The sequence below is a fragment of the Petaurus breviceps genome, unplaced genomic scaffold (genome assembly GCF_028583685.1).
Source record: "Petaurus breviceps papuanus isolate PSGF00001 unplaced genomic scaffold, PetGlider_PUasm1.0 90730, whole genome shotgun sequence".
In the NCBI taxonomy this organism is placed as follows: domain Eukaryota; kingdom Metazoa; phylum Chordata; class Mammalia; order Diprotodontia; family Petauridae; genus Petaurus; species Petaurus breviceps.
In genome coordinates this window covers 13,829,974-13,857,657 of record NW_027187324.1, presented here as the reverse complement: position 1 = coordinate 13,857,657, position 27,684 = coordinate 13,829,974, and the positions used below count along the sequence as shown (strand labels likewise).

General features: G+C 33.4%; 1 protein-coding gene across 2 annotated transcripts in view; it reads left to right on the top strand.

Annotated features, from left to right (window-relative positions):
• MYCBP2 (MYC binding protein 2) overlaps positions 1-27,684 on the top strand; it is a 301,197-nt gene that overhangs the window by 93,152 nt on the left and 180,361 nt on the right. For both annotated transcript variants that reach the window (XM_069066842.1, XM_069066841.1), the window contains 9 exons: positions 8,122-8,241; positions 9,985-10,066; positions 13,602-13,719; positions 16,505-16,709; positions 18,224-18,377; positions 21,603-21,778; positions 22,231-22,356; positions 22,446-22,573; positions 23,624-23,715. In XM_069066842.1, the coding sequence (XP_068922943.1) occupies positions 8,122-8,241; positions 9,985-10,066; positions 13,602-13,719; positions 16,505-16,709; positions 18,224-18,377; positions 21,603-21,778; positions 22,231-22,356; positions 22,446-22,573; positions 23,624-23,715 (1,201 nt within the window). The remainder of the gene's footprint in view (positions 1-8,121; positions 8,242-9,984; positions 10,067-13,601; positions 13,720-16,504; positions 16,710-18,223; positions 18,378-21,602; positions 21,779-22,230; positions 22,357-22,445; positions 22,574-23,623; positions 23,716-27,684) is intronic.

Sequence of the window (27,684 nt, the reverse complement as noted above, 5' to 3'; positions counted from 1 at the left end):
TTGTAATTAAAATAGCTGCTGTTTCTGTAGGACTTTAAAATTTGCAGAGTGTTTTATATATCTGCTTCATTTGAACCTCACAACAACCTTGTTACAGATAAGGAAAACGAGTTTTGGTGTTCAAGCGATTTGCCTGTGATCAGATAGCTAGTAACAGAAATGGGATTCAAACCCATGCCTTCTGGATTCTGAGTTCAAATATCTCTACTGTACTACACTGTCTTTTATGGAACTGTGGCATTAAAAATGTAATTATTGTAAAATTTTTTAGAATGTATCCCTTTTCTATATCTTTTATGTTTCTGTAAAAGAAAAGATCTTAGTATTTTTATTACTTTTAGCTTATTTCCATGTAGAGTTCCTACTTAACTTTGCCTATAGTTAAGTAAATGTAGATGCTGGTGTTTTATTCATTTAAATGACAGTTTCTTATACAAATGATTTTATTATTTGGAATGAGTATGGCATTTTAAAATGAAATTCTGTAATTGAGACCTAAAGTACAGCTATGAAAATATACAACTGTCTGTTTAACATCATATGTCATTCATCTATTTTCTCTTTTAGGAGCAATATGTAAATACAGTAAGATCCTGGACTATAATATCTTATATGTCCTATAATATCCTGTCTTCAGGCTTCATGCCCTAGGACTGCCATATGATGAATGTCCGCTTGCTATGCCAGTAACAGAATCCCCCAGGTTCCAAAAGGATTTATATTATATTGATACCTGTTCTGTGATAAATAATAGTATAACGAGATTTTAGAACATATGAAATATTAAAATTGGATAGGTAAATGTTTTTATAACTTCTCAATTGCATTTAAAATGCCACTAAGGGTTACCTTATTATTTAACAGCCCAGTTGTGTATGATTTAACACTCATTTACCTTATACCTACCTACATTGGAGAAATATAGTATATGAGAATGCAAAAATTTAGTGGAAGATCTCAATCCAATCTCTTGGATTGGAATTGGATAGGAATATTCCTTGTACCCTTCCTCACAGTCTTATCCACATTCTTTCCCCAGCCACCCACCATTTCCACCTATAATTTTGGTTTTATATTCACAAACTCAGTGTTTTCTTTTTAAAAGAATATTATAAAGATGACTAAAACTTCCTATTCTCTGCTATTTTTTCATTGAGGAAAGGGCATGCAGGTCAAATGTTTGGGATGGGTTCCCAAAATATTTAACAATTTTTTTGAGGATTTTATAAGCCTGAAAAAAGTTGTAGAATGTCAAAACTCAGAGAAGCCTAAGAAATTATCTGGTCCACCCCCCTCATACATACGTGTGTGTATATATATGCTAAGGTCATAGCATAAGGTTAAAGCATAAAAGTTTATGGTTTGCCCTTGGTAACAAGAGACTAGTGTGATACTCACATAGAGAGGGAATATACATGTATTACCAGGGAGTCAGACTTAGGAAAATAGAATATACCGACATGCCATTAACTAATTTTAATTATAGTTTCAAAATTGCTTTAGAAATATTTTTTCAATAAAATCCCTTGCTAACAACACATTTCCTATTTCAACAATGAATTCTGCTTGAGAAAAATGTTTCTGAATACAACCAATTATCAACATCTAAGTTTTCCTAAAAATCTTTCTGATTTTGAAAATTAAGAGACAGAGTAGTGGTAAACAGTTATAGCCATATTTTACGTATTCTTTGGCAAAGTTTATTTGTTTCTCATAACAATTGAATAGCACTCAATTTTAAAACATTATTCAAAATGGTATTGAGTTATAATTTAAAGATGTTGCCTTTAATGGTGCCGCCAACTTTATAGCAAAGAAGCTACACATTCATATAAGTAGTATTTGGGATTTGTAGTAATGATCATATATCTGATATCTGAATATATATGATATGTATGTTATAATTTGTAGTAATGAGTATGATATTCACACTACCATGAATATATAAACAGCATAGTGGTAAACATATGCATTCACATTGGTATATATCTGCATGTATATACATGTACACAGATGCATGTATGCATATATTTATACATATATACTACTAAATAGGTTAGTAAATAGCCAAACCACAATTTGAGAACTGGTTGGTTCTCTGACTCTAAATGCAGTACACTTTATGCTATACCGTTCTGCTTCCAAAGATTATTTTTATGCATAGTTCCTTGAATATGCACTTAAATGCACTTAATATTTATTGTCTAGGATGAAGAACCCAGTCAGGCTTTTTATTTTCTCAGAGATTGAGTGGATCTTTTTTAAAAATTAATTTAGTATAAAGGTAGAAGAAATATAACAGTGCTAAAATAGTCTTAGGGAGGCACAGAATACTCCTGGAGACTGAATCTTTTATGTACTATAAATATAAATTTGAGGAAATATACATGTTACCAGATAGAGGATAGAGACTAATACTGGACCTGTAATTTCTTTGATATAGGGAATTTCTAGGTGAAGAATCTCCCTCTACCAATACAGGTTGTCACATCCCTGCAATTTATAGACTTAGAGAATTGCCTAGTCTAAAGAAAATTGTAAAACTAGTGCTACTCAAGTTCAGGACCCTTTTTTTGTATGTACAAAATAGTTGCCATAGAATTTTAGAATTAGAAAAGACCTTGTAGATCTTATCTGTCTCCTCACTTTACAAATTTAGGAACTAAGGTCCAAACATATAAGTGACTTTAGCAAGGCCATGCAGCTAATTAGTGGTAGAGCTGAGAATAGATCCTAGACCTTAATATTTCTGTATGTTCTATTTCACATATTTGGGAAAAAACAATTTTTAATTTTGTTTTCCATGATACATATGTGAATATCAAATACACATGGAAGTAACATGTATATTATATAAGAAATGGTCCAAAATATTCTATTTCTTTTAGAAAGGCCACTTGCTATGAGAGATACAATATATGGATAAATGGTTGTAATGTTAACAAAGAGAAAACAGAATTACCCAGTTTCGATTTTGCTTTTGTTTTCCCAATCAAGAATAATCTTCAGAGGAAAATGTAGGTCAAATATAGCGAAAAGGGGATTTAAGGATCAAGATAAATGAATTATAGTAAGATAAAACCCAGAAGTTGTAAATTAGTTCAAACGTCTATACTTTAGACTATTTACATCTTACAGGGCTGAAATAAGTTGCAGATATAAATTAGGAGTCGTTAACTATCCTTTGAACAATTGTGGTTATAGGAAGAGGTTTTAGGAACCTAAAAGTAGTTTGCCTCAGTTTTCAAAAAAAGGTAAAGATTATAGTTTCAAGATCACATTTATACACACATATGCATATACATACATGCATACATACACACATCTATATACAGACATACAGTACATATATGTATAGAGGAAGAGAGAATATTTGGATTTCTTAACACTCATTTAACAAAATCTCATGAATACTTTGCATCCTTGGCCCTGAAAAACCAAGAACATTGAGTTTTGGTTTGGTTCAGTTTGTTTTTTTTTATTGGGGCTGTAATGGACTATAGACTCAATATGAATCATCAGTATGTTGTGGCAACCAAAAGGCTAATCTTGGGCTATATTAAGAAAGGATTAGTTTCTAGGAATAAGGAAATGCTAGTTTCTCTGCCCTTGTCAGACCACATATAGTGTATTGTGTTCATTTTTTGGTACCACTATTTAAGCTAGATAGTAATATGCCAGGGAATATCTAAAATAAAACAAGCAGAAATCCATGTCATAGGAGGATAGTTTGAAGATACTGGGGGTGTTTATCCTGAAGAAAAGAAGACTTGGGCAGGACATGATGTCTCCCTTCAAATACTTGAAAGCCTGCCACAAACAAGATGAATTTGACTTGTTCTCTCTAGTCTTGGAGGGCAAAACCAGGAGCAATGGGTAGAAATGACAAAGAGGCAAATTTAAGGTTGATGTCAGGAAATGCTTTCTAACATTTGAGTTTTCTAAAAGTAGAATTGTTTGCATCAAGATACAGTAATTTCCTTTTTACTGGAGGTCTTCAAGCAAAGGCTGATAACTGCTTGTCAAATATGTTATAATAGTGATTTTTTTTTTCAGACTTAAGCTGGAGAATATGACCACTTGGGTTCCCTTTCAAATCCAGATTCTGTAATATCTATGTAGATAAGGTACAAAAATATAGGCTTTATGTAACAGTATAATAAGGTGGATTTTTAGTTAGTTGGAAAACTGTACAAATGGGGTTTGCAGATAGACATTATCATTCTCAAGCTCTCCAATAACATTCCACAGAGTTCTGTCGTTTATCCTGTTCTATTTACCATTTTTATCAGCGATATGACTGAAGTCATAGAAAACACAATTATTAAATATTCAAATAGCACAGAGCTAGTATTGATACATAATGTTTCATGAAAGAATTAGGACATAAATTGTTGGAAATAATATGCCAAAACTGACATACAATATAGTAGAAATAAATATTCTTAAATTCTTAAATGTGAGTTCAGTAAAATAACTGCACAACTATAGGCTGAAACCAGGCTTAACAAAAATTTATGGAAAAAAGACTCAATTTGTGCCTGTGGCAAGTCAAATATGAATCAGCAGTGTTATATGACTGGCAAAAAAAAACAACAACCTAATTACTCTTTTTAGCCTAATTAATAGAAATATAGTCATGGATAAGAAAAAATAGTTCCTCCATCCTCTTCACTGTTCAGCTTTCATCTGAAGTATTGTGTACTGACCACTACCTTTTAGGCAACATGTTGACAGAATATATTGCAGCTTTCAGAAGACAAAACATAGTCTTAAAGTCATATTAATAAGAATTGGCTAAAGGAACTAGTGGCATTTAGCTTAGAAAAGAGAAAATGAGGTAAGAAACTGTAACTTTCAGAATATTTCAATAACTCGGGGCAAAAATCAGACTAAATTATACTTGGGAGAATGGAGCATGCTTTTATAAGCAGAATCCTAGATTTTATGTTAGTCAGGAGACATGAGTTTTAATCTTGAATCTGACCTTGCTACCTTATGTCCCTTGGCAATCACTTATATTGTTTGAGCCTTAGGATCCCCATTTTTAATGTTGGTGATGGTATTATTTGTGCTACCTGTCTCACAGGATTGTATTATTAAGCTTAAGGAAAGCTGCTTTGGGTTAAACATGGGGAAGAACTTCTTACAACCAGAGCTATCCAAAAATGAAATAGGCTGTTTTATGAGATACTGAGGGGAATACTCAAGGCAGTGATGGGAAGGAAGGCGAAGACTTCTGTTTGGTATTGAAAGAGATAACTCTGGTCTTTTCTAATGAGACTATAATGCTACATCCATAACTAAGCTGTTAACTCCTCGAGTATGTGAGAGTTGTTGCTTTTTAGTTTGAAAACTGTCCAGTCTTTATTTTATGCTCTTTTCTCTTCATACTTGAAAAAAATACTCTTAACTGTTTATTAAGCCTTTTACCATCATCAATTAAAGAAATCAGTCCCATTTTCATAAAATTTAGTTTTCTGATTTTATTCACACACACCGAACTATTTTAATACTTCATACCCTGCTATAGTTAATTACTTTAAATTTTTTAATTAGTAGGAATTGCAAATACAGCTTTTTATAATAGCGAAAACATATTTGAATAGATTTTAAAGTATATTTGATGATAATGAAGACTTTTTAATTTTTATACTATTTACAAGTTATATATAGATAAGTTTAGAAGGCTATTTTTAATATTTTAGGTAATAAATTCTGACTCCTCTAGTCATCATCAAATGTAGCTTTTAACCATTACTTTTTTCCAAAATAATTCCGTAGTTGGCCTTTTTTGATGTTCAGATTTCCATATTGAGGTATTATATGTTAGATTTAATTTCCAAATAAAGGAAAGAAAGCTAATTCAAAAAAATCAAAGTTTTCTCACTAGATATAAGTAACGATCTGCAATGTTAACACAGGTAAAATTATATGAAAGCAATTTGTGTTTCCAAATATAAACAGACTTCTTTTTTGTATTTAAATAATTTTATAGTTTAACAGGTAATACATGTATAAAATTTCTTCACTTTTATTCCCCAATCTAGTTCTCTTTTGGACTGCTTTTCCATTTTTACCCAAACTAATTTTCCTATTCACCTCTTCCGTTCAGTGTACTAAAGTGAAGATTATTTGGATTAACAAAAAAACATTCTTGACAATTTTTTAAAAATCTGTTGGCTCATACAGATACATTTTGACAATTTTATCAAAAACAGTTAGCATGTTTTAGCTTATTTAGCATACTCTTCTAATATTATAGTAAAACCTCTCACTAATTCAGAATTGATGATAATTCAGACAATACATGTGATATTTTTTAATAGAAAATTCAAAATAATTTCTTCCTCTGTGAATTTTCAGGGTCATACTTGTAAAGGGAATCCAGTCTAAAATCAGTAGCTTTTCAAACCAAGGGCTCAAGAAATTAAGGATTCCTTCAACGTGCCTCCAACTTCTGGGTCCAGCAGTTAATTCTTGTATGTTAAAGGACTTTTATGTTTATGATACATTATTATGTAACGTAGGCCAGTTTTGAGTTGTAGTTTTGTTAACCTAATTTTATTTATTTGTATCAATTAGCTTATAACATGTACTGCACTTGAAAATATTAAAATTTCAATTTTTTTTATTTTTCAAAGATTTAAATTTTCCCGCAAGTTAAACAGGCCCCTTCCATTTCGAATTAGTGAGGTTTTACTGTCCTAATGTTCTTATTTAAAGAAAGAGAACTTGGAGGAAATTATTATGATCATTCATTTAGCTATAAAAAGGAGAGAGAAATTATTTATACAGTATTTCTTGCCATGATTCTTTCTGATTATTAGTGAAAAAAAAAAAGAGAAAAAGTTGGCTAAAAGGTTTTGACCTTTCCCCATTTTACACTATAGGTGGGGACAGTGGATATGCCAAATAACTGAAAAAGTTGAAAAGGAGATTGGTTAAAATTGAATATATTTTTGTATGTGACAGGTAACTTACTGGAAAATTTAGGTAGTAATCTGCCAAAATAAATAACAGGGCTGACCATTTGACTACTTGAAGTTCCTTTCAGCTTTATAAGTGCATTGAATAATAAGTTTGTAATGTAAATAGTGACAGTAAAAACTTTTTTTCTAAGATTGACTAGTAAAAATATTTTAGATTATTATGATATTTAAGCTAACTTCTTGACTCAATTATTATTGTTATTATTAATTTCTGCAAAAATGCTCTAAGATTCTCCATATCGTGGAATCAGTTTTGATCCTAAAGTTTGAGTATAGAAATATTCACAAAGATCAGGAATTGGAGAACCTGGGAAGAGAACCTGATATGTGGTAAACAGAAGTCAGACAAAAAAAGAGGATAAAATAAAATACAAGGGAAAAGGAGGAGAGGGGAAAGGTAAATAAAGCAAGGAGTGAAAAAGGGCATAGAGAAGGGCAGAACAGCATTAGAAGAAAGAATGGAGAGAATGTTGATGACTAGTTCTGAAGTAGTGGGAAGGGAAAAAAGTCAAAGAAGGGACTTGATTGGGTAGAGTGCTGAGTTGGGGAAGAGATGGGTGGGGAGGGAGAAATAATTTTATCAAAGTATTCAGTCCTTTGAAAATAAATATTTAAGTAATTGGTTTTAAAACGTATTTTGTCCAAAGAAAGTAAAATTCTCTTTAAGAGATCCGACTACTTTTCATTGAGAATTTTAGTTATATTAGGCAATACTACATAGTTGAACTACTTTAAAATTTAACTATTCAATGACTTGGTGTATAATTTTAACATGAATTATGTTGTTTAGATATCAAATTTATTACAGTTTGTATTTGACTATTTTATTAAATTAAATTAATGACTTTTTTGAATTGCATAACTGTCTCCATTAGTAGATCTTAATTTTAACTGATTCAGAATTATGTATTCTTAACAATTTAGTAATTTACATATGAGTATAACATAAACCTTTCTAAAATTGCTTTGTTTCAGGTAGATTATTGCGCTATTACTTCTAACAACTGCAGTTTCTTCTTGCTATTCTGTTCTTTTTTATAACATTTGTCTTCTCCTTTTCTCTAGTAACTATTTAAATTTTGTTTTTGAATGTGGGTAGTGGCTTAGTTAAATATTGCAATAATTACAGATGGAAGTGGAGAAAGAGGAGAGAAGGATGCAAGCAAAATCACAACATATCCTCCAGGCTCTGTCCGTTTTGATTGTGAGCTCCGAGCAGTGCAAGTCAGCTGTGGATTTCATCATTCAGGTAAACACAACCTTTCTGGTGGCTATATTATTAAAATATTTAGAAGTTGTGGTAAATTAGTTTTAACACATATGGTAAGTTTTCATTCTATGTTCAAAGCCAAGATGTTTGACAACATGTTGCATCAACAAAAGGCAAGCATGGACAATGGAATAGACTCTGAACATGGGTTCAGAAGAACTGACTTCTGGTCCTGCCTCTGCTCGTTTGATAACTGTATATATAATGCTCAGCTGATTTTTGTGTGTTCTCTGAGCCTCATTTTCCTTATTTTTTATATAGAACCATACATTTAAGTCTAGAAGGGATATTGTAAGTTTAGTCCAGTTCTTTCATTTTTGAATTCAGGAAGCTAAGATAAAAAGTAGTTAATTTGCTTGAGGTTCTTTATCTAGTTGTTGGGAAATCCATCATTTGAGGTAAGCTCTGCTGATGCTCTGTTCCCTGATGCTTCTATTGGCGTAGCCTGCCTGGCCTTTTCCTTCTTTCTTCTGCATTTGTCTTGTTGCTCCCTTGATGCTTTGCTTCCTGCTCACCGATAATTGGGCCTTCTTCTAGGGTCTTTGGTATTGGACTTGGAGTAATATTCTACCCTAAGGTCCAGGATCAAAAACTGTAATGTAGAGGAGATATGGTGTTCTATATGTAGAAAAACAATTGAAAAAAAATAGATTCAGCCTTCATTTCATTTTATTTACAATCCATCCACTTCTTCAGTTAACTCGTGGAAAAAATAACCTTCAAAATAGCATGAGGATCAAATGAAACTATAAAGTACTACTAAAATGTGATAAAGCATTTTTATAGTAGGATTCATTTTATTTAGTATGGTTCAAAGGAAAAGCACCAAAGAATTTTTATACCTGAATTTTAGTCATAATTCTTGCTTTTATTTTTCAATTACTCTTCTAAGCCTTAGTTTCCTTATCTTTATACTGAGACACTTGAATTAAATGATCTCTAAGGTATCTTTTTCAGCCCTATATTTTATACTTTTATGATTACAAAATCGTATAATGCAAAAAAAATTTTAATCACATAATGCCATATATCCTAATTGATATTAAATATATTAAATTAGGTTAAACTAACTAGAAATTAGGTTAAATTAAATGGAAAAATACAGTAAACAAAACCATAACTTTCTTAAAATATAGAACAATGTTAAGATTTATTAAATTTCTTTTTTTATGGTTGAATTCTTTCAGCTGTTTAACAAGGACCTGAGATACATTGAAGTTCAGATATGTTATAAGTATATGACTGAGTTCTGTTTACTTAGAGTTATTCTATTTCAACATTTTAGGGAGATGGCTGATTTGTCCGATATTATTGCTTTAAAAATATCTATTTAATAATTCAGTTTTATAAAGTTGATATGGAGATGGTAGTTTAATTAAAAGTGGAAAATCTCTAATAAGTAACTAATCTCTAATAAGTAGCCATTTACTGAGTTTACAAAGTATACATATCATGTAAAATGGGTATATAACGTATATATTGTATAAATAAAGTGTATATATCATGTAAAAAAAATCTACACTTTTTATTACATGAGAAAAATCCAGCAGTAGAACTAAAATTATATGTAATAAACAAATTATTATCGTAATTCTCACTTTAATTTTCCCAGTTCTAAGTTGTAGAACATACTAGTAATAAATCATATAACTTTTTAAAACACTGAGGGCGGGGACTGTCAATTCATTAAAGAAAAACTAAAATAACATATTTTGGTTACAGTGGTTTTGATGGAAAATGGTGATGTTTATACATTTGGATATGGGCAGCATGGCCAACTGGGACATGGAGATGTTAATTCCAGGTAATCTTTTAACAATTTTAATGGAAATTATGGTTTCTGTATAGTTTTCTGTATTCTCAAAACAGAAGTCTGCATATTGTTATAATTTAGTGATATTTTAATTAGTAAGTTCAATGTCTAAGATATTGAAAATACTAATATGGGAAGGCATCAGTAGTTGGCTTGCCAGATAGTTTTCCAGCTAAGATCTGAGACTTTTTGAGAAATCACAGGGTCTAGACTTCCTCTCAAAAAATGTTCTGACAAAACTAAGTCTCTTTAGTTATAAATTTGACATACCACCTACATTTTAAATCTATTCCAAGAAGAGTTATATTAAGGAATATATTTTATATGTGTATATATATTCTATATTATATTACATATATAGAATATATTTTATATGTAAGGAATATATTATATTAAAGAAAAATTTTAGTGTAAGATTGCATTAAGGAACTGTGCCAATTAAATAACTAAAGATACTTTAAGGTTTTTTACCAAAATATGAGTAATTTATGGAAATTTTAAGACTGCACTATCATCACTACTCTTTCTACTTTTCATATTCTTTTCTGTTCAATACCTCTCCTCTTTTTCTTGGGTTGGTTTTTTTTTGAGGGGGGAAGGCAGGGCAATTGGGGTTAAGTGACTTGCCCACGGTCACGCAGCTAGTTTTGTGTTAAGTGTCTGAGGTTGGATTTGAACTCAGGTCATCCAGACTCCGGGGCCGGTGCTTTATTCACTACACCACCTAGCCACCCCATTACCTCTCCTCTTTAAACATCTCTCTTAAATCTTACTCTACTCTTTCCCTACATTATTTTAGAGAAAGGGCTTCAGTCTTGTTCACTTTGATGACAGATTGACATTTTTAAATTACTTTATTCTTTTTTTTAAGTAAATCATGTTTATTAAATGGATTCTAGCAGGCAAGTCTTCATTTGTTAAACATTATTAAGTATATGCTATATACAGCTCACTCTGCTGGATTCTGAGGATGATAAAAGGAGGAATAAGAAACTGTTTCCTCAAGAAACAACTTAATAAATAGTAATTTTATATATAACACACAACAGATTAGAATATATTAAATATATGAGAGGAGCACAAAGTACTATGAAGTCAGGTATAAAAAAGATCATTTCCAGCCACCGGGATCAGAGAAGGATATATGGAAAAGAGAGAATTTAAGCTACATTTCAGAGAATGGGTGAATATTAGTAGCTCCAAATAGGCAAGAACATATTCCAGGCATCTTGAATAGCATGAGCCAAACCATGGAATATAGGACATATCCAGAGGGGTTGATAATTATATGATGTGATAAACGTTTATTAAGTGTATGGTATGTGCCAGTCATTGCACTAAGCACTGGTGATACAAGTAAGGAAAAAACAGTCCCTGACCTCAAAGCGTTTTCAGTCTAATAGAGGGGGACAGTACATGAAAGAAAGCTGAAAAGGGAGAATGACAAGGGGCCTGATGAAAGTGATCATGAATTATAAGCCAAGCAGAGTAGCTGGTGGCAAATAAGATATGGCCAGGATTTTGAGCACTTTAATACAGGGAGGGTTTTTTACTCTGCACTTCAACTAGAGAGGCAGAAGTAATTAAGGGTACTGATGAGGTGTAAGTAGCAAAGCTGAAGCAGTCTTCATGATGATAAGTTTTCTGGAGATGAATTTATCCTGGAAAGGACATAATGAAGATGATGGTAGAGTAGAAAACCAAGCACAGCAACTGATGGCAAATTATTACATACAGAAACAACAGGACTTGTCAACCGCATGGTGGAACCCTCAACAGAAATAGGGAAGTTTGGAAGAGGAGAGGATTTGGGAGGAAAGATGAATTTAGATTGGACATGTTGAGTTTAAAATACCTATGAGATGGGGTGGCTAGGTGATGCAGTGAATAGAGCACTGGCCCTGGAGTCAGGAGGACCTGATTTAAAATTCGGCCTCAGACACTTAACACAAAAACTAGCCGTGTGACCTTGGGCAAGTCACTGAACCCCAATTATCCTCCCAAAAAAAGGCCAAAAAATTTTTTTTCTATGAGACATCCAGATGGAGATGACTAAAAAGCTGTTGGAGATGGAAGACTGGAGGTCAGCAAAGAGATTTGGACTTTTCAAAAAAATGTGAGAATCATCAGCAGAGATGAATCCATGGGAGCTGATAAGATCACCAAGAAAAAGAGTATAGAAGAGGACCTAGTACAGAGCCTCAGCACAGTTAGTGGGTATAACTTGCATCAAGATCTAACAAAGGACTTAAAAATAATGGTCAGATAATTAGGAGGAGAAATCAGAAGAGCATAGATGAAAATCTAGAAAGGAGAAGGGGATGAACAATAATATCAAAGACAGCAGAGAGTTTGAGAATGATGGTTGAGAAAAGGCAATTAGATCTGAGAATTAAGAGATCATTAGTAACTTTGAAAAGATCAGTTTTAGTCATATGATGAGATGGGAAGCCAGACTGCAAAGAAATGAAGAAAGAATGAGAAGTGGATGGGGCGACTAGGTGGCACAGTGAGTAAAGCACTGGCCCCAGAGTCAGGAAGACCCGAGTTTGGTTCTGGCCTCAGACACTTACCACCCACACAAAAAAAAAACTAGCCGTGTAACCTTGGGCATGTTACTTAACCCCAGTTGCCCTTCAAAAGGCAAAAAGAATGAGAAGTGGAAGTTGAGACATTTGTTGTAGATGGCCTTCTCTGGAGTTTAGCAACAAAAAGGAAGAGAGACAAAAGATTGTGACATATAAAAAGTTAGAGACATAGTTTCTGGATATACAGAGAGAGAGATTAATATATATATAGTTTAGTATGCATATCATTTATTTAAGTAAATTAACTTATTAGCTTAAAGAGCTGAGAAATCTCTATATGAATTGTTTATATAATGATATATAATGAATAAGATCATTATATATTGGAAGCAAGACTTTTTATTGTGTGATGTTCATTTTTGAACAATACAAAGCAGGAGAGTAATGCCATTTTATATTTTAGAAAATTTTTGACTTTGAAATTTAAAATTAGTATAATTATTTAACAGAGAAAGTATCATAGAAGAACTTGAATAATTCTTATGTCTTTTCATAGTATTGATTAATTCTGTAAGTGGATTTTCCAGCTGGAAAATAAGGGTATATCACTGACCTTTTTGGATAATTTAAGATTAATCATCTAATTTAAGCACTCTTTAAAAATACCTTGTCTTCAGAGCAGCTAGGTGGCTTAGTAGATTGAGCACCAGCCATGGAGTCAGGCAGACCTGAGTTCAAATTTACCTCAGACACTTACCAGCTATATGACCCTGGGCAAATTACTTAATTCTGATTGCCTCCACCCAAAAAATAAATAACTCCACTGATTTCCATCTGGTTTCATTAGTATTATAAATGTTGAAAATGTTTGTAATACCTTTGCCACATTTTTTTTCTTACTCCATAATTTATTTAGTGTTCTTAATTTAATAAAGTGAATTTTATTAGAAGTTGTAAAAATTAACTCTAAATTTTTTATGTTGTATTTTTAAATTTAGGGGATGTCCTACTCTAGTACAAGCTTTGCCAGGGCCTAGTACACAAGTCACTGCAGGCAGTAACCATACGGCCATACTTTTAATGGATGGACAAGTCTTCACATTTGGAAGTTTCTCTGTAAGGAGTTTTCAGACTTTATTTTAATAATTTGTCAATTTCTAAAATTATTTAGGCTTCTTTCTCCATTGGGTACAAGAATAAAATGTTTTGTTTACACATATTCATTAATATTTTTTCTAAGTGAAAATATTACTACTTCAGTGGATCAGTATTGGTTATTACAGTTAGAAATGTTTATTGTAGCTCATAGTCCTTTAGGCAAACTGTTAACTCTTTTGCATTTGAAATAAAAGGTATTTTCTTACCTAATTTATGAATAATTATACTTTTATGGCCTATAAAAATAATTTTTTAGGAAAAAAAGTTGACACATTGATCTGACTATATTAAAATCTGGAAATTATTATGAATATTTAAAGGTGTGGGGTTTTTTGGCCAAAATTTGAGACATGTACAAACATTTTTAATTTGCCTATTGAAGGTTTAAATTTGGAAGAAGGAACATAAGAAAACATTGTATACTGGTACTACTTCTTCTGAGCCTGTATTGTGGTCATTACCAAACAGCTATTCAGAGCTGTCTAACTCTGTTTTATCATCTTGACAATCACCAAATTAGAGAGAAATTATTTCAATTAGCCCTCAATTATCCAGGTTTATGTAATCTACTTTGTAAATTAGGTAGAACCAAAACAGGAATCTTTGCCATCATTTGACTGGTATTCAGGGAATGAAAACTAATTTACTGGCTTAAGAAAAACATATGTAGCTTGGTGAAAAAAAAAATCCACAAAAAGCACACTGCATTTCAAAGTGAAAGACATTTTATTCAGTGGTTCACTTTTATGCTGATTTTTGCCACTTTAACAATAGGGTTATATGCTTGCCTTTCCATTGGGTGGGGAAGGGACTGATAGGGGTTGAGAATTTGGAACTCAAAATTTAAAAAAAAAATTTTTTTTTAAATAAATTTGATTTTAGAAGCAGAAAAAAAATTAGTGTTACATGTTATGTGAATCTGTTCATTCTTTGAGTAAATCTTGAATGTTCTTGCTGCTTCTCTGAACACCTGGCTTTTATTCCATCCCATGGAACAGAAGAGAGCCAAGGATAGATGGACAATCAAGCCAGTCTTCTAGTCCTGTTGTTCCTTTGTCCTTCAGGCCTGACAGATGCAGTGGATATGCAGCAAGGAATTAATCCCTTATAATATTGCTTGACCAACCTTATGGCAGGTTACCTTGCTTACTTTTCTCTGTATCTAGTAGCTGTGCATTTCTGCTGAGATTATGATATTCTACATGTATACTAAAGTAATGACTTCTGTGTAAGAGAGTATGTAAGGGATAGGGAAAAATCAACATTTTGAGTTGGGAAAGAAACATGCTTGCTAACTTCCTACTTCTCTAACGCTACTCTAGCCCCTGGCTAAGTGGACAGGTATTATTTAGTACTTTTTCAGTTTTAACCTTCCTTTGCCCTGATTCCATATCATACTTGTAAAGTACTTTTATTTCAGCCCTAAAAACGAAGCATAACTAAGTTGTGAACATAAATATATAAATAAGGATGACCTGAAAATTTTTTTTAATTCCCTATGTTACATATATTCTTTTTCAGGGGAAAGAGTTGAGAAGAGGCTACTAGGACAGAATATTATATGCATTTTCTCTTTATCAGACATTTTTAAGCATCCTTTTTCACAGAGGAGAAATCAGTCTGGTGGTGGAATGGGGAATAATGAAGTCAACAAAAAGTGTCAGTAAGAAGGATTAAAATTGGGGCGACTAGATGGTGCAGTGAATAGAGCACCAGCCCTGAAGTCAGGAGGGCCTGAGTTCAAATACAGCCTTAGACACTTGACACACTTACTAGCCATGTGACTTTGGGCAAGTCACTTAACCCCAAATGCCTTCCCTCCACCAAAAAAAGGATTAAAATAAAAGAGAAAAATTAACCCTTTTAGATTATCTTGTAGCCATCATTCCTTTTTTATTTTGAGCAAAAGTTGCTTAAAACATATTTATTCTTTTTATACAGAAATGGAAATGAAATAATCTATTTGTGCTATATTCACTGTTAATCCACTGTTACAAGTTTTGTTTTCAGTATATAAATTATATTAATGGTCTTTAATGTGTTAACAGGTTTATATGATATATAATTTCTGATCTTCATAATCATAACTTATTTCTCAGTCCTTTAATGTTATCTTGTTGAAATTATCTCCTTGGAATGCCAGTATTATTTACTAAAAGCAAATAAGTGAATACAAGTTATTTTAAAATGTATTTGTTCAATATTTTACTTTGAAAAATATTTGTGGCTTATTTTTAGGATGCAGCATGTTTTAGAAATGTCTTGCTGAGATTTGTTCTCATTTGGGTCTAGTTTTAAGATTTAAGAGACCATCAATTGATTTCATAAAAGTAAAGAATAAACTTAAATTTCATGAAAACTTGAAATTCAAAGCACATATAAGTTATCAAGGACTTGTTTCATCATGGATGTTATATGTTATGTATGTGTGTGTGTGTTTTATTTATTTATTTTTTGCCTTTTAGAGGGCAGTTGGGTTTAAGTGACTTGCCCAAGGTCACACGGCTAGTTTTTGTGTTAAGTGTCTGAGGCCAGATTTGAACTCAGGTCCTCCTGACTACAGGGCCAGTTCTGTATTCCCTGCTCCACCTAGCTGCCTCGTGTGTGTGTGTGTGTTTTATTTATATGATATAACTTACAAATGTTGTATTTTAATGTCTTTCCGTTGTTAACATTACAGGCTGTACTCTTGTTATGTTTTGTGCTACTTAATGTTATTATTACTGTTTTCCAAACTGTTTAGAAAGGACAGCTTGGCAGACCAATTTTGGATATGCCTTATTGGAATGCAAAACCCGCTTCCATGCCCAATATTGGATCAAAATATGGACGCAAGGCTACTTGGATTGGAGCAAGCGGGGACCAAACTTTCTTACGCATTGATGAAGCACTTATAAACTCCCATGTACTTGCTACATCAGAGATTTTTGCCAGCAGACACATAATAGGTAAAATCAAGAGCCAACAAAAATTAGGTCTGGTCTTGGTATATATGGTCCATAGAGCACTGTATAAGGTTTTATATTCTACTTGAAAGGTAGGGATAAGAGTGAAGGCACTGAGGCAAATATAGCTTAGGGAAAAGTTGTCCTCTGACCTCTCTGTTTGTTCTTTAAATGGAAGGAAATGAGAGGAGGTTGCCAAGTTGTAGATGGAATGGAAAGATGAGAGGGTAAGAAATCCAAAGGCTATAATATTCTATAAGCTAGCCTGCACATACTTAAAATGTATAATAGGGCATGATAAAACATAAACAAAGGGCTATTTGAGCTTTGTAGAAAGATTATTTGAAAATTGGGTTATGAGGCAGCTAGGTGATGCAGTAAATACAGCACTGACCCTGGAATCAGGAGGACCTGAGTTCAAATGTGACATCAGAGATTTAACACTTAATAGCCATGTGACCTTGGGCAAGTCACTTAACCCCAATTGCCCCTCCAAAAAAATTTTAAAAAGAAAAAGGAAATCGGGTTACTACTTCCCTTGTCTTAAGTAGATTATAAGTTAGAGTGAGTGGGTTCTGTGCACAGTGTTATCTATATATATATATGAAGTAATAAATATTTACTTAATTGACCTTTTTAATTACATTAAGTGAAGTATTAACAGGTTTCATCACTATTAAAAATCTGTGTTCATATGGTCATAACACTATAAACCAACTGGGGCTTTGATGCCAAGATAAATAGCTTGCGTTTTATTACATATGCAGTAGGGGACCATAGGGATAGAGAAATGATGCAGCCATGTACATTAAGAAAATACCTTTAAAACAATATGTAAGATAAATTGGAGAGGGAGAAACCAGTTAGTAATTACAGCAACCCTTGTGGACCTAATTAGACCTTGAATAAAGGTGGTAGCAGTAGAGGTAAATGGAAAAGAATAAATGTGAGAAATATTTAAGAAGCAAAACTGATTTAATTTGGAGGGCAGAATAGGGCAAGAAATGAAAATATTCAAAGGTAATTCTGAGTTTTAAGAGTATAAAAACCTGGAAAAAAAAATTATAGTGTTGTGGGGGGTGTTAGGGAAAGAGTGACAAATACTGTTTTTAGTATGTTGAATTCCAGATATTGAGACTCTTCAGGGGAGATACTGAACAGAGAGTTCCAAATGAGATATTGGAGCCATGAGAAAATTGGAGTGAACTGAGTTATTTGCAGAGGCAGTGTTTGATATTAGTCAGTGAGATTAGCAAGGGAGAAAATATAGACAAATAATCAAAATAGGACCAACAAAGGAGGATATTATAGAAGCCATGAGAGGAGTTCTGTTTAATACAAGGAGGCCAGAGAACTCAGCCATAGATGTGTCCTTTGTAGTTACATAGCTAGAAATGAATCAGTGATTGGGGATGCTTTTTGTTTTTGTTTTGATTGGAGTACTATTTATTGTTTGATTCCACTATCCCATGTCTTAGACTTCTCTGTTTGAGATAATTTTTTTCCCCTTTTTCAAGGCTTAATACCTGCTTCTATATCGGAACCCCCTCCATTTAAATGTCTCCTGATAAATAAAGTAGATGGAAGTTGTAAGACATTTAATGATTCTGAGCAGGAGGATCTGCAAGGGTTTGGTGTATGTCTTGATCCTGTTTATGATGTTATTTGGAGGTAGGTTGCTTCCTATGTTCATAAATCACTATAATTAATATGCATTTTATTAGAAAATCTTCATTCTGTTTCTCAAGAAACTCTAGTTTTTCCCCGTTACTACAAGTTTTAAGTGCAAATTCTTATCATTTGCATTTAAAGCTCTTCACAGACTGACTTCAAGGCTAATTATACATTATTATACTTCCCTTACTCTATCTTCTTCCAAACTGGCCTACTTACAGTCTATTTCCAAGATTCTATCAGCCATTTCTATGTCTATGAACAATCTATCCCTCAGACCTGAAATGTTCTTTCTCCTCACCTTTCTTGTAACCCTTTATTCCATTCCTGATTCCTGAAGGCACTTAGTCCCCTTATGCCAAATCCACTGTGTTTTTGTAAAAATCCTGCTTTTACTTGTTTATTCATATGTTGTCTTCCCCTCAGTAACATGTAAATTCCTCGAGGGCAGACTAGGCTACTTTGTATTTATGTCCCTACCACCCAGAACAGGGTTGACTTAATAAATTATTGTTAAGTATTATTGCTAGTCATTTTCAGTCAATTTAGTATGAAGACTTATTAGGAAAAGATAAAATACTATGAACATTTTGTTTTCTTTCACTAAACTGCCAACTGTAATAATCTTTTTGTAATACTTGTTAGTTAACTGTGGCATTTAATTCTGTTTTTGAAAATAATATTTATAATTTTCATCTTCAAAGTACATAGTTTTATATGCATTATGATCTTTTGTCAGCAAGTAGATATTATAGTGACCTCTTAGAAAACTGTACATTGGGAATTGAGTACAGCTATGCAGGAACTTACTTAAAATTTTTGGAAAAGTAAAAATCTCTCAGGAAGACTTGTAGAGGGGGCAGCTAAGTGGCACAGTGGATAGACTACCAGCCCTGGAGTCAGAAGTACCTGAGTTCAAATCTAGCCTCAGACACTTACTAGCTGTGTGATCTTGGACAAATCACTTACTTGTGATTGTCTCCCTTCTCTCCTCCCCTAAAAAAGGTCTGTGGAGAAAATGAAGATGAAGGAGAAATAATAATAATAATAATGTGGATTTTGAAATGGTTGAAACACCTGACTAGATGTCAGACTGGAGACAAGGTCTCTCTAATGAGAATAATGCTATGAGATTTTTATATAAATTTGTTCTTTTACACATTTTTATCAGTCACTTACATGAAGGTATGTGTGGCTTGTCCTTTAAATTTGCATATTCTGCAGAGCTACAAGGGATGGCTAATACATTAGCAGATAGAATCAACATTTTAAAAATTCTCATTAGGCTAGAATGTAGAAATATGTTTAATACAGGGAAGTTTAATAAAGATTGATGTATATTCTTTTTTTTTTGGCATTAACATGCAAAAATTCGCCCTGGGAAGGTATAGAATGAGGGAGATATGACTAGAAATAGATCATATAAAAACAAAAAAGACCTCAAGGCTTTATGGGTCTGGAAGCACAATACAAGGCAACAGTATCAGTTGCTGCTAAAAAGAGCTAATGCAATTAATAGGAGATAATTCCAGAACAAAGTAGATGAGATCCCTGCTGAAATGCTCAACTAAGACCACTTCAAGTCTTCATTACTTAAAAATATATCATCAGGATCATGGTAGCTGTTCTTAGACTTTTTGGTCTCAATATCTTCTTTATGTTCCTAAAATTTCTATACTCTAAAGAGGTTTTGTTTACATGGGTTATATCTGTCAATATCTATCAAATTAAAAATTAAAATATTTTAGTTTTATTATGAGAATACTTTTGATCTTACAGACCCTCAGAAATAGTCTCCATGGACCACACTTTCAGAACTGCTCGTTTAAGGAATCAGGGGCATTTAGCCTATAGAAAAAAAAAGATTCAGGAGGGGAGATAGTGTTTAATCAAACTGTCAAACCAGGTTTTAATAGTATTCATATTGGTTCAGCCCCAGAGTGAAAAATAGGATCAGTAGGTAGAAATTTAAGGAAGAGATTATTGCTATTTAAGAAAGAATTTTTAAAAAATTAGAACTATCCCAAAATGGAATATTTTGGAACACTCACTAGGTAGTGAGTTCCCTGTCACTGGTGGTATTTCAACAGTCTGGACAAGACCTGTCATTGATGTTGTGGAGGTGATTTGTGCTTTGGTAGTTTCTATGATTATTTAAGGTCACCACATTAGTAAAGAAATACGTAGAATTCTATGTAAACAGGGTTGGTATGAGGATCCATAGTTACATAGAATAGTTTTCTACAAACCTTAAAGATTTTTTAGTCTAATTTCTTCATTTTTACAGATGAAGAAACTGAGATCCAAGGATGGGAAGTGATCTAGTAAGGTCATATGACAATAGGCACAGCCAGGGCTAGAACCCACATCTAGAAAATCCATGGGGTTTTTTTGCTATATAATTGCTTTAAAAAAAAAAAAAGCTATTCTCAACCATTTAAAAACAAACCAACATATAAACTAATGCACCTAAAAAAAAAAAACAACAACAGTGCATTATACTTTCCTCCACAGGCTTCCTTTGTGGCCTTCCACCAAATTATATTTTCTCTACATGTTTCAAATTCTTATTATTAATAATTACAGTTAACATCTCATTTTTGAAGTTTGAAAAGCATTTTGCATAACTATAATACTCATAACATCCATGTTACAAATGTCATTTACATATTCCATATTTTATGTTACATGATTTATATATTTCATATAAGCTAGATACTTTCTTTTTTTTTTCGAATTTTTTAAAATAATTTGTTTATTTTTAGTTTACAAGATTCAATTACACAGTTTCTTGAGTCTCACATTTTGTCCCCCTATTTCTCCTCCCCACCATGGCAGCATACAGTCATGTATAGGATCTATAAATACTTTCACATTATAGATTAGTCAGGTTATAAAGACGGATTGTATTAGATGGAATGAAAAATGGTAAAGAGGACATAAAACCAAACAAGAAAAGGAAAAAGATCAGGTATTTTGCTTCCATCTGGATATAAACTCAATTCTTTCTAGTTCTTTCTCTGTTTGCACACATTTCTCTCCATCATGAGTCTTTTGGTATTGACTTATATGACTGCATTGCTGAGAAGAGTCCAGTCTATCAAAGTTGGTCATCAGAAATACGTTGTGTCTGTAATTGTGTACAAATTTCTCCTGGTTCTACTCTTCTCGCTCAAGCTAGAGTATTTCTAAAATGCTTTCATTATTGTTTTTGTTTTTCAGATTTAGACCAAATGCTAGAGAATTGTGGTGCTACAATGCTGTGGTTGCTGACTCCAGGCTTCTTCCCTCTGCACCAGACATGCAATCAAGATGTAGTATATTGAGCCCTGAACTTGCTTTGCCTACGGGATCAAGAGCTCTCACAACTAGGTCTCATGCAGCTTTGCACATCCTTGGTGAGTAGAGCTTTGTGACTGGCACTTGGTTAAATTTCTTTAGCTGCTCTGTTTTATTTTCTGAGCATATGGAGATATATAGTTTATGTCCTTTTTTGTTAAAAAGAACTGAACTAGGTACCATCATGAGAGCAATAGAATACTTCCTTCAATAAATTTATCCTTAAAGAAGAAAGACACTTGCAAATCATAACTTATAGGTCAGCATTAAGAGAGTTCCCTGATTGTGTTGTCTCAAGCAGAGGAAGATTTTACTTGTTCTGAGTTAACCCTTCTGTTGAGCCATTGAAACTTGAACAGGTTAGTTTTGCGTACAGCAAGTATATTTTACTTATCTTGATTTGTTTTAAGTTCTATAGTCTTTATAGTTTTATAGTATTTTTATAGTTTTTAGTCTTGCTAAAAATTTCATTTTACAGAGCTTAAATATTATTGTCTTCATTTTGTTTCAGGTTGCCTTGATACATTGGCAGCCATGCAGGATTTAAAAATGGGTGTAGCAAGTACAGAGGAAGAGACTCAAGCGGTGATGAAAGTTTACTCCAAGGAAGATTACAGTGTGGTGAATAGATTTGAAAGTATGTACATTCACGTTTCACGAACAGTAAATTTTCCCTGTAAATTTGAAGTATTATCATTAAACAATTAAATCGCTTATGCCCTTTAGGTCATGGAGGAGGCTGGGGTTACTCTGCTCATTCAGTTGAGGCAATTCGTTTCAGTGCTGACACTGATATTTTACTTGGTGGGCTTGGTCTTTTTGGAGGTAGAGGAGAGTACACTGCTAAAATAAAGGTAACCTCTTGCATGATCAAACTTTTGTGTTGAAAAAAATGTGGATTTTTATGTAGTTGCTGCTGTCCTGTAAAAGTGTACTGAAAAAAACATTTGTGTGGAACCAGCATTCCTGAACATGCTGCCTGAAAGAACTCCTTAGTCTGTCTATTGTAGCTGCTTGTTTCCAGCTTTTATCCTCTTGCCTCTTATTATGACAGTTGCTCAAAATGAGAGAACTTATTTCTCTTTGTTAAATTGTAACAGTGAAGTATTTCCTGTTGTTTTCTAGCATACTGTCTTTAGGCTGTGTTACTTTTATACTTGAGCAAATCTTTAAAAATATTCTAAACATCCTACTTGTGGTTCCCTCTACACAACTCATAGATATAAGGTCATTTTTCATATTATTTTCCATTTCAAATGTTTTTCCACTAATTAATCCTCCCTTATGTCAAGTTTAGACTCTTAACTTTAATTCTAAAATTGTTGTTCTAGACTTCAGATGTCATTATCATTGTGGCATCTTTACCTATTTGCCACCTTACCATATATGCTCAGGAAAATATTTTTCTAGCCTCTAGTTCAATTCCCCTTGCCTCGTGCCTGTTTGTAAACATTTTTCTCACTCCCATTTCCATCTTAATACTGTATTTTGAACAGTTTCCTATTACTTTTTATTCAAGCCATTTTGTTTCTACCATGCAGTTATTTCCTTAGATTTTATCCCATTTGGAAACACTCCAAGATATAATAGGTTGGGAAGGGATCCTCTTACCTCATTCAAATACTGTTGTTCAACAATAAAAACCTACCCATGAGTAAGGACTTTCAAGTCTTCTTCCATATAAGAAAAATGGAAATTGAAAAACAAAAACTCAGTCTTTTTTTTAATATGTAGTATTTTTACGTATTTCCTTTTTCATTTTAAATGTAAGCTTCTAGAGAACATGTTCTACTTGATTTTTTACCTTCATAGTGCTTAGCATATTAAGAATTTTCAGCAAATAAATAACCAAAATCACAATACAAATGACTGAGATAAAAATCAACATTTCTTCCTTCCCTTAGTTGTTTGAATTAGGTCCAGATGGAGGAGATCATGAAACTGATGGTGACCTGCTTGCAGAGACTGATGTCTTGGCATATGACTGTGCTGCTAGGTAAATGATTTTTCTTTTCTTTATAACTACTTTTAAATTATATAATGAGATTATTAAGCATTATCTTTGTAATCATTTTAAGTTTCTGCTAAATATTTAAGCTTAACATTTTGAACAGAAAGTTTAAAATTATCTTTAGTATATTTCATTCATATGTATTAGAAAGGAAATAGAGATTTTTAAAAAATCATTCAATTAAATTCTGTTTTAGTTAATATATCAAAGGTAAATGAAAATGAATCCCTTCTTTATATTATGTTTCTTACACAAAATAAAATACATATTTATTTTTTAATTAAATATGAGATAGTTACATATTTGTTTACTATAGTAGGACATCCCCTATGGAATATTTCTTTACCTTATCAGAAATTAGTGATAGCACATTGGAGCAGATTGGATCAGAGAGTTGTTCTGTGACAGAGTTGCCTGAACAATTATAGCTAGGTGGTACAATGGATAGAATATTGAGCCTGTAGCCAGGAAGACCTGAGATCAAATCTGGCCTGAGACACTCATTATTTGTGGGATCCTGAGCAGTTTACCTACCCTTTTCTTTCCTCACTCTCCTCAACTGTAAAATGGAGATTAAAATAGTTCCTTCCTTACAAGATTGTTGTGGGGATAAATGAGGTAATATTAGTAAGGCTCAACACCTAACACGTAGTAGACACTTACTAAATGCTTGTTTCTTTCTCTCTTCCCTATTAGGCACAGCCTCTCAAGAAGCCATATTGGGCTATACCTTAAAACATTTTTGAAGGCTTATTTGAATATTCAGTACTGTAGACGAGGATAAAAACCAGCCACATGGGACCAAATCTGGCTAGAACTTGTCAGGGAGCTCCCAAAATCATTTGGTTCCCAAATAGATTTTATTCAACACTAGAAGATTTAGTTTTAATAAGATTTATATGTCTGTTCTTCAGAATGGTTCAGAACTTCAGAATTCCTAATTTTTTTGCCCTGGGTTTCATGACCAAGAGGTTTTCTGTGAAATCTCCCTGATTCATGCTTGTGCTTCTGAAAGCCCATCCATTGTCCTAGTTCTTGGGACACAGGCAAGATGACCTGCAGATGCCTAATACTGCTAACAGTATTATTGGCAAGATAAAAAAAAGTAAAGAAAGAACTCTGGTTTCTTTGCCTCAGAGAAAACGGAAATATGATAGTAGAAGTACAATTAAGAATAGCCATGGGGGCAAGAAGTATATCTACCGCTCATGTTGGGTCTCAGGTGAAGTAAGAAGAGTGACTGCTAGGAGAGATGGTTGGAAGGACTCTTGATGTCTTCTTAATGAGCTAGGTTTCCTTTGGTTTTTGGTTTTTGTGTTTTGTAAGGTTTTTTTAATACACAAATTTCCATATTATCCATTTTTTGAGAAAAAGAAATAGAAGGAAATCTGTTACAGTCTGTACTGAGTTTATCAGTTCTCTTTCTGGAGGTGAATGACTATGTTTCATAATGAATCCTTGGTAATTGTGGTCAATCATTATATTCGTCAAAGTTCCTAAGTTTCTTGCATTGATTCTCTTTCCAATGTTGCTGTTCTCTCAGCAACAGTGATCACTTTGGCAGCCGAGTGGCAGATGGATTGAAGTAAGGTGCTACATGATATCGGAACAGCCAGAAGGCTGTCCAGGTGTGAGGTGATAAGAGCCTATACTAGTATGGTACCTGTATGAGCAGAAAGAAGGGAATAAAACTTGACAATAAATTGGATGCATGGGACAAAGTATGTTTGAGTCACTGAGGATGATACTGAGGTTGCAAGCTTGGGTGTCTAGGAGGATGGACATAGTAACAGAAAAGTTGGGAAGAGGGGTAAGGTTTGAGAATGAAGATAATGACTTCCATTTTGTCCATATTGAGTTTGAGATGCTGACAGTGTACTCATTTTGAGATTTCAGAAAGGCAATTGTTGATATGAAACTGAAAGTCGGGAGAGAAATTAGGCCTGGATATGTAGGTCTGAGAATCATCTGTATTAGAGATGAGATCCCTAAACAAGATAATATAGAGCAGCAGTTTCCAAAGGTGTGGTCTTGAGGACTTTAGGGGTCTTTTAGTCCCTTTCAGATCATCTGAGAGATCAAAATTATTTCCATAATCATACAAGGACATATTTTCCTATTAGCTCCTCACTTTTCTGATTACATATCTGAGTTAGGTTCAGTTTTCTTTAGATATCACAACCCCAAAAAATCACAACAGATTTTTTTTTCAAACAAATATTTATCAAGCACCTCCTATGTCCCACACACTGCCAAATTCTGAGGATGCAAAGATAAAAGAAAGTCCTTGTTCTCAAGTAACTAACAATCTAATGGAAGAGACAGCATTGTAAACAGCTGTGTGAAAACAAGCTATACAACATAAATTAGAAATAATCAGCAGAGTAAAGGCACTAGAATTAATGGGAATCAGGAGGGGTTTACTGTAGATGGTGGAATTTTAGCTAGGATTTGAAGGAAGCCACGAAAATTAAGAAAGGAAGATAAGGAAGGCATGAGGCTGGTGAAAATGCTTGAGAGGGGGGAGATGGAGTATCTTCAAGAAACAGCAAGGAGACCAGTGTCACTGCATCACAGATTATGTGGAAGGGAGGATTTAAGGTGAAAGAAGATTGGAAAGGTTGGCAGGGGAGGTTTCAAAAGACTTTGACTGCCAAACACAGGACTTTATGCTTGATATCCTGAAGGGGTTAAGGAAGTAGAAGCGTGACATGGCCAGACCTCTGCTTTAGGAAAATCACTTTGGTGACTAAATGGAAGATGGAATGGAAGTAGGGGGAGACTTGAGGCAGGCAGACTTATCTGTAGGCAGTAATCCAGGCATGTAATGATGAGGGCCTGCACCAGAGTGGTGGCAGTATCAGAGGAAATGAGAGTTTTTATGAAGATAAAATTGACTGACCTTGGCAACAGATTGTAGAGCGGTGGGGGAAAGGGTTGAGAGAGAGTGAGGATTTGAGGATGACCTCCAAGTTTCTGGATTGAATGCAGAAGCAGATACGAGAATATAGCTGTCCTCTATTTAAAGAGATATTAAAAGAGAGTTACAAAAGACATTGTAAAACAATACTCACTGTTCACTAATCAAAATAGGTTACTTATATTAACGTGTAATGGATTTATTTGTTATTTTTAAATGAATTATTATTAAGTAAATATTTTAAAATTTTAGCAATTCTTACTTATAATATGCTGTCAAAAGATATAGCCCCTGCTTTATGGACCCTTAACACCAAGCCTAGTCTATCCATTATTCCATTCTACTTCTCATACATAAATGTATAAGTGTGTATGAATGCATGTATGTATTCATGCACATATGCATGCATCTTATATTGTTTTGGTCCTCGGTAATTTTTAAGAGTATAAAGGGTTCCTGAGACCAAAAGTTTGAGAACTGCTGGGAGAAGAGGAGCCAGGGCAAACCCTCAGAAAAAATCCACTGCTAGTAGAAGTGTCCTGGCTGAATGAAGGTCCAACCAGAGACTGATGAGTGGTCTAAAGGTAGGAGAATTATCAGTAAAGTGTAGGAAACCCTAGAGAGGAGAGAATATCCAGAAGAGGGTGATCCACAGTGTCAACAGTTTCAGAAAAGTCAAGAAGGATAAGTATTGGGAACAAATGGTTAGGTTTGGCCATTAGAGATCATTGGTGACTTTGGAGAAAGCAGTTTGCGTTGAATAAGTTCAAAAGCCAGATTACATGCAATTTTAAAATGAATAAGTGAAGTAGAGGCACCTATAGTACATGGTTCTCTTAAAGAATTTAGCTGAGAAGGGGAAGTGAAGTACAGAATGATATCTAGTAAGAATGGTTGGATCGGGGTGGCTGGGTGGCACAGTGAATAGAGCACCGGCCCTAGAGTCAGGAAGACCTGAGTTCAAATCCGGCCTCAGACACTTAACACAAAACTAGCCGTGTGACCTTAGGCAAGTCACTTAACCCCAACTGCTC